Here is an 8,653-nt window from a genome sequence, read left to right as displayed (position 1 = left end):
TCAGGTTTTGCAGTATACTTCATACTTCAACTTTGCACCCAGTTTAGTTCCTGCTATGTGTTCTTCAAATGCTTTGTCCATTTCCTGGTTCTGATCTTCATTGAAAAGACTCTTCCAGTCACTTACACCACCTTCAGAGAAGCAAAGAAAATCTTGAAAAACAAGAATTTGCATATTTTTATTAGTTAGATCTGTTGTTCTATCATACATTAAGTGGAGTTGCTCCATTCTTCAAGAAAAAACTTCAGTCATTTTTGCACCAATATAACTTTGTGAAGTCAGTGGAGTTACAATTATGTGAAACTGCTATAAGGAAAGAGATCTGACTACCTAAACTCTTTTTCAGATGCCTATATCCAAAAAAACTCTCAAAGGACTATTTCCCAGTGATTTTTTCAGACAGTTCTGACTGACAAGGTGAAAGATCATGAGCAATTGTTTTAGACTTGTCACTTGGAAGGAAGCAGAGCTGTGTTTCTGTTCAGCTGACAACTTGTGTTTTTATCCAGTAAATCTTTCAATGTAAAATGCAGTAGTAGTCTCTGCCACCTAGGCCTGCCCGGGCCCGGACTGAGTGTCCTCTGCATTAGACTGCAAAAGTAGTTCCCTTTTGTTTTACTTCAACTTTCTTGCAGGTTGGAGTGAACGGGGGTTAGCAGTGGCCCTTCCTAGAGACCCTACACACTCCTAAAAAGTGTGGTTATACCATTCTGAGTTTGGCCCAGTTTGTCTGCTTTTAAAGAGTAAGTCATGCTCAAGTAAACACCTATTAGAAGACAATGACACAATGGTGTTGGACCTGAGAAGGAGTTCAGACACAAGACTACTCTTTCAGTCGGTATTTCTCTCCCGATGTTCATCTGTGGCCCTCTAATATTTGCATTTTCCTTGACTAGTCTTCTCAAGCATAACTGAGAATGTGATTGGTGCTAATGTGTAGCTAACATCATGTCTGCAAAAAAGATGCTGATGATGGGTGAGTCAAGGTCTTCAGAGACTGGTGTTTGCCCCTCTGGACCTTTTGAGGCCCCCTACCTTTACGAAAGAGGATGCTGCCCAGTGCCCCATGGGTCTTCAGTGAGTTTTCCTTCATAGACTGGAAACTGCTCCTCTCTGTAACACTCTGAAGCTCTTCTTCAGTCAGGGAAATTCCAAAAAAAGCAGCTATATTTTTCACTCCTAGGACCTGATTCTGGAAAGAAGAAAGTAACATATCACATCATATGAACAAAATGCAGTTTCCTTTTCAAAGTGTTTTCACTTTTCTGCATTTCTCTGCTGGCTACGTATATAAACTATTCACAGAGTTCAGTAGGACTGAACCAATACTTGGTGTTTCATATTTCCACAGTTGTTACAGAAGAGATATAAGCTATCTTCCTATAGATCACAAACAAGCATAAATGATTTACAGTTGAGCCAGATCAACAGTGTTGAGTATATAAGAGCTCCAAAGAAGAATTATTTGGAATATAGATTTACAATGATTTTGGCCTATACCATGACTTACAAGAAAACAAGAACTATTTTCATATATAAAATTTAAAAAGTCTTACGTTCGAATTTCATTCTGCCCTCCCCAAATCCAGAAATCTATTTCATCTTGTATCATACAGTATGAACACACTATTTGAATATAATAGTTAATTGGTTTAGGAATAAATGCTCTTCAAAGTAAAAACTATTTGTTAAATATTAACCTCACCTCTTTCAGCTCTTCATAAGTTATAGGCATGATGTTTTCATCATCAACATGCTTGTTCCATTCAGAAACGAAATCAAAGTAGGATCCCCATGGCACTAAATAAAAGAAAATAATCTTAAGACAAAGAGTAAATGAAGATTAGACATGCTTCTTACAATATAAACCAATTTCTACTGCTCAGGTTCTTCACTCAGGCACTGGCATTATTAATCACTTCTGTGCCAAGGACATTATTTCCTTCTGTGAGAATTATGGCATTTTGCTCCACACTATTCAGATTTTCTTTGGCCCTAAGGCTAATGCCAGCAGCATAGGTCTCCTTACCAGCTTAGTGCTGCTCTGAGGGACCTGCCTTCTCAGGAGGTCAGCAGGGAAGGCTCAGCACTTCTGTGAGCACCTCCACAGAAAATCCCATCTCAGGTGTGGGGTTTTTTTAGCAATTCACATCCTAAGGTGTGTGTTTCCAGTTTTGTGTGACCCTAGTTGTGCTGGCAAAACTGCTGTGGGGCCCACTCCCTTTCTCACTCATTTTATAGGGTTGTTTTAAAGCCAGATGTGCTCCCTGAGCTGGTTTGTTGTCCAGCCCCACATCATATCTCACATCCACAGCACCATCCGTATTGGAACAATAAAGGGAATAGCATCAGGGCAGAAGCATGTGGCTAGGAGCAAAGAGTAGCTATGACCCACAGGGGCAAGAACAAGGAGCCAGAGAAAGCCCTCAGAAGCCCAGCCTAGCAGCTGCCACCTTCATGCTTGCATGCCTCAGACATATGCTGAAACTTGTCAATATTTCAGTGGACTCTCAGATGCGAGTCCACCAAAGAGCTCAAGCCACCTTGCAGAGTTCCCTAACCCAGGCTGAGACCCTAGTTAACCCTCCTTCTGCTGGTCATGGCATATGCCAAACTGTAGAACTTCTGCAGATTGAAACTGGGGTGGGGAGGATGACTTTCTTTGTAATACACTAGACTTGGCCCAAACAAATTCGAAGCACTGAATAATTGACACAAATAGAAGAATATACTGTACTTCTCCCAATCATGAAATCCGTGATGAAATCGTTCCAGGTCTCATAGGAGGGAATAGAAGATAAGCCATTGGAAAAATGGTAAAAAGAGGTAGCTACATCCTTTGGATTGCGAATTAGCAGTAATATCTAGAAAATTAAAATATGTTATTTCTAAAGTAAGACGTAACAAACCACTATATAAAGATAGTAACAATCTACTTCATAACAGCAGTTTGGGAAATGTATTGTGCCTCATATATTACTTGCAAAAGTATCAATTTTATTCTAAATCTAGAAGGTGAAATATTTCATTTTACTTCATTGCCTTGTGAAGATTATTGCCTGTAATTTTTAAATTGTCATTTCCAGGTTAACAAATTAATTACGCAGAATTTAAGCCTGGTTTGTTCAATATAAGCATCATTCATTATTTGGGTAGGTGGGGGAAAAAAAATCACACAAATACAAATTCTCTTTAAAACATAATGCTGAAACCCTCACTTTTGACAACACCATATAAAGCCTTATACAGGAAGCCATGTCAAAATATCTTTCAGTACTGAAGTTTTCCCTCACATATCCCTTGTGGAGATGGACACACCATTTTTTTGTTGTTGTTGTCAGGATTCACTGACTTTTGGTAAGATGAATGGCAGTTATTTAGCACACATTTACAAATGTCTGACCTAAGCATTTATTAAGTGTAGTAGTGATTTTGAAAATTAGCAATGAAGTACTAAGTTGGCTTTTAAAAGTCTGCTAGGATGTGTGCTTACAAGACATTAAAATCAGCACTCACCTTGGCTTTATTTTTGAAGACTGACCTGGGAAGATTGTCAGGAAGGAGATGAGTAAGTATAACTCTTCGAGAAGTTAATTTGTTCATTCGCTTTATTAAGAATTGGAAGAAGGAAAGTGGATAGTTCGATTAGTAGACATATTCTCTTCCATGATAAAATCTTACTATGGTAAAACATTTCTTTGTTAAATTTATCAACAGTTTTTGGCTAATAGAAGTACTTATGCTTGCTAGGTATTATCCTGGGATCTCAGAGGACTGGACTGAGTAGCTCTAATCTGCAAAAGCCCCAGAGAAGGAACATCTGGAAAGATTATCCATTGCTAATTCTCTTCAGATAAATGGATTTAATGTGTTTACATGAGGGATCAAATCTAAAGAGAAGAAGTAGACTAACTGGCAGGAGGTGAAAGCTAAAGGATCGTAATGAAAGAGAAAAGGTGAGGAGGAGGAGCTAATGGAAGAAACAAAAGCTATTCCTATGTTATTTGACTTTTCATAAAACTTCCTAAACATAAAATGTGCTACAATGAATTTCAGTAGTTCCTGCTTTCTCTCAAACCCTCTATAGTATGTGAAATTCTTCAGCATTTGCAAGACATCAGATTCATCCTGGGCAGATGCAGTCTATAGAGAAATGGTCAGAGATCTTATCAAAGAGTGGAATATTTAACATACCATATATTAAGTATTTGAAACACTGAATTTTAGCAACTTTAATAAGTATTCTGTGCCCACCTCATATTTTTCAACATCTCCAATTTCAAGGTAAGGGAATTCTAGTTCTTCCTCATTTACACTGTTTTCTTCATCTTGATTTTTCTTTTCAGATATAGTGACCAGATCAGTTAAGATCTGACCTACCCAGTTTGTACCTGAAGGGGAAGAAAAACACAGAATTATTTGTGAAACCTTTGGAATAAGCAGAAATAGATTCGCCAGGAGATTCAAGAGGTGGTTAGTCCTAACAGGCGAGTTGTCCGATGCATTTTCGTGTAATACAGTCATAGCTGATTACCTGAACACTCCTCAGGAGTACTGAAAATACCTTCTCCCTTTACAAGGGTACATTTCTCCAACTCAAATGACTAAGTAACAGTAACCTGTGTATTATAATTTAACTTAAAAAAGGGAGAAGAATCACTAGGGTACCAATGTAATAGATTTTTTATTGTGACAAATACAAGTGGAGACTGGGGTGGTAAACCTGTAGCTCAGCACCTAGTATACTATATATGGTTTCTCACATGCTATGTAGGATTATTCTGGGAGGAAAGATGAGTCACAAAACACGAATATACTCCTCCTCAGTCACAAAACCACATAAAGCTGAGTGAACCCTGAACAACTCACTTTATCACTCCCATGTATGTTTAGGTGTTTGCAGGTATCCATATGTGTGTACATATATATATATATATATGTATATATAGATATATGGATACACACACATCTGCATCTTCTCCTCTAACAGTTTAAAAAATGAGCAAATCTAGATCCAAAAATTGTGCTGTGTGACCATTTTCTCTGCTAATATGCTGGGTTATATCCAAAAATTAAGGTTTTAAAGTGACATTTCTGATATATATAAATTATATTTTTATTCACAGCATGAAAGAGGGCCTGTAGAGAACTCCCACCTTTAGTTTATCATTTCCTGACTTCTGGACATGGAGTTTCTACATCTTTGCCATTACAGTATTAATGGCCACATTTTGGTGTATAGCACGTCTTAGAGAAGAGAGCATGATAAAGCAGGAAACACTTCTCAAATTTTTAAAATGTTACTATTTACTGTAGACATCCTACTGCACAAGGAGAGAAAGAGTTACATTAAAATAGATATGTGACTCATCTAATCCAAATCTTTAGCTCTGACAGGGACCAGTGTAGTGGTAAAAGCAGTTTCAGGTAAAAGCAGCAAAGATGTAGTATAAACTAGCAACCCCAGCAAAGATCTCCTCTTGATTTCCTGATAGTCAAAGGTCAGTGCAACCGTTTCAGACTATTATGAAAACAATTTTTTCATAGTTACGAATTTCAGATATTCTTGATATCTGTGTGAAAAAAGCTAAAGAATATGCAACATAGCACATGAAGACATCAGAAGGTCAGTTGTCTGTAGAAATATAAAGCTAGGGGCTTTACAAACACAACTGTAAGAGCAGAACCTGTAATGTCAGCAGATCTAGTTATTTCTGGTATGAGAATTATATTGTGATTCCCTCCAGTTCATGCATTTTTATTCATAAATATAAATTTTAAATTAAAATAAAATATTATACATTTTATCAAAGAATGTCAGATGCCATTTTTCCATTCATTTGAAAAATTCTGTATATGATATCTTCATACTTCATTGTGCTTTTGGAGAAAAAAATAATTTTACAAAATTTTCTGAAAATTCTAAATACTACATACTTCCTTCTCATTAAAGAACTTTTTTTTTTAATGAAGAAAGCAAACTATATTCACCAGATTTAGGGTATCCTGCCAAAATGACATCATCAGTTCTTGCTTCAAAGGACTCCATGGCTCTGAATACTTCAGGACTGCAAATAGTAGTAGGGTAGAGAATCCCCTTGTAAGAAAAAAGTAGCTCTTCACGGTCCATTGTGTTAGCAGCAACTATTGCTTTATCTATCAGATCAACAAATTTCTTCCTTGATTTCTCCATTCTTCTCTCTCACACACAGGTTCTTTCACAGTATGAAATGCTATGCAGAGAAGGAGAATCACAGATTACTTTTATAGGGCCTTTTTTTCCTCTCTTTTCTTTTTTCTTTTTTACATCCTGTGAACAGTTTACTACTCTTTCTGAAACCGTAAAATAATACGTAACTCCAGACAAAGATATTAAGTCACCCGAACACTTTGAAATCAACAGAAGTTGAAAATAACAAGAAAATTTAGAAAGTTTAATTGCATCTTAGGTTAACATTCTCATCTAACTTCAAAGTATCATATACCAAAAATCTACAAATAATTGCAGCACAGAGTTTGTGAACATAATATTTCAAAATAGAAGAACACTCAGTATAACTAGGGTTTAAATTGCGTAATCAAATTCCTCATGGCAATTCTGTTCTTTTTGGTATTCACTCTTCTGGGATCTTTTGTTATATAACTCGTCATGCTCACCAAATTGGGGTCAAAAGTGTTGAGAACGGGAGAGTGTTCACTGTGTTAGTGAGCTGTGGACTGTCCTGTGATGGTGGCCAGCTGCTCCCTTCAGCTGGTGCATGGGAAGGCACAAGCATTAGTACACTCTTTGCCATTGCTTTTCTCTTCTAATTGGACTGCAATACTAAACTTCAGCCTTCTGTAGTTTACCTAAGAATGATTAATTTATACACATTATTTCCTTGATTATCTCAATCATTGTTTAATGCTGATTCATCATTACTGATTTGATAATAGCCTCAGTTATCATAATAAGCATCTATAATGCCCTTCAGGTGAAGAACCTCTGACTCCATGGATCTCACTAGAAAAACTACAATGAGGCCCAGATTTAGTGGTATGTGAGTCACATAAGAATGGGCCACAAAGAAGAGAGGAATGAAAAAAAATATATATATTTCCCCCCAAAAAATTCATGACAAGCATCTAAATTTCATTCTTTCTTATCTCTGTCTTCTCTCAGGCACTCCAAGCAAGAGGGCTAGCAGCTGAGCACCTGCATGCTCTTACCATTTGCTCACCCGTAGGGATTCATGCCTGGGCACTGAGGTATGCTGCAGTGCTGGCAGGCAGAACTAGCTCTCATTTTGACATCAATTTTGATTAGTCAATAGAAGTCTTATGCTTTTCCTTTTATCTCTTTTTTTCTGTAAAGCTGTGTCAGTATATAAAGACTTTTGAAGTGCGTAGGGTGTCTGAACCAAGTGGGCATCATATGACTCCTCTCTCATCCATTTGTAGAATGAAATGGGTAGCACCAAAGTGCAGCCAGCTGGCACCGTCTGCAGTCACTTCTCTGGCATAAGCAGGAGCTGTACTGGCTGCAGTAGAAAGAAACTAAAGGACTAATTTGCTATCTAAAGTGTTGGAAGGATTTGTACAATATTTGGGGTAATATAAAGTATTTCTGCTAGAAGTCACTGTTTTATGAAATATTCTCATATATATGTGCTGATTCTTTATGTGTAAGCAGACACACTAGCAAAACATGAAAGCCTGTTTTATTTATTTATTTATTTATTTATTTATTTATTTATTTTTACCTTCCCTTAGTATGAAACTGTCATGGACTAAAGCTAAAAAAAATCTCTTTAAGTGTGATTTTTACCTACTGGCAAAAGAAGGGTAGTGAGAGTAGGCATTCCTTAATCAAGAGAAAAAGAGAAAAAACATATATAAAAGGTTGATATCTCAGACAACAACGTGGACAAGGATTGCCGTGATGGAAACAGCTCATTTCACTCCCACACACCACTCCTGACAGAATATTCTGGAAAAAGTTTGAGACAGAAAATCCAGAGAATTTCCAGCTTTTTTTTTTTTTTTTTTTTTTTTTTTTTTTTTTTGCCACAAAAGGCAATCAGGCCAATTATTCTTTGGAGGCATGTTTTATCCTTAGGAACCAACAAAACAGTATTAGTGTAGAAAAACCAATTAGAAGACCTAAGTCACAAGAAGAGATTATGAGTAGAGTTAAATTTTTTTGGCAAAAATAGCAGGATTAAGATTCAGTAATGTGAGCCTTTGATACAGCCATCTGCTATAACACCTTAGCTGAGAGATGGGAGGACTATATCTTGCACTGTACATGTTACATAAGAAAGACCCTCCGATCCTGCCAAATCCTGAAAGAGGAGACTGCAGGAAAACATCAGCTGGTTTAACGTTTCTAAGAAGCAGCTTTAAAAACATGGAGATTAAGAATAGATTAAAGGATTTGGTAATTTCCAGATTAACAGTATTTGCTATTCAAGTGACCACAATGCCTCTAAAGGTTCCTGACTTCCCATAAAGTGTCAGACCTGATCTCTCTTGATCGTGGAGCTTTGAAGAAAGAAATTGGTGACCTTTCCTGTGATAGCTGCAAGACACTACCAGATGACAATTGCCTAGTGAGCTGCTCTGCTTATGTGGATCCATTTTCTGTTAAATGAAACACCAAAGCAGCCTCCAA

At 37.0% G+C, this 8,653-nt stretch overlaps 1 protein-coding gene across 1 annotated transcript; it reads right to left on the bottom strand.

Annotated features, from left to right (window-relative positions):
• On the bottom strand, positions 1 to 6,208 carry LOC134139246 (sulfotransferase 6B1-like). The gene is made up of 7 exons (XM_062573664.1): positions 5,992 to 6,208; positions 4,255 to 4,391; positions 3,517 to 3,606; positions 2,738 to 2,864; positions 1,706 to 1,800; positions 1,036 to 1,192; positions 1 to 131 (listed from the first exon to the last, which is right to left on the bottom strand). Exons 1-7 carry the CDS (start codon positions 6,191 to 6,193, stop codon positions 1 to 3), a joined length of 939 nt encoding a protein of 312 aa, XP_062429648.1. The 5' UTR covers positions 6,194 to 6,208.
• Positions 6,209 to 8,653: the final 2,445 nt, after the last annotated feature.

The sequence above is a fragment of the Rhea pennata genome, chromosome 3 (genome assembly GCF_028389875.1).
Source record: "Rhea pennata isolate bPtePen1 chromosome 3, bPtePen1.pri, whole genome shotgun sequence".
NCBI classification, from domain to species: Eukaryota; Metazoa; Chordata; class Aves; order Rheiformes; family Rheidae; genus Rhea; species Rhea pennata.
This window is presented reverse-complemented; position numbering and strand designations above follow the sequence as displayed.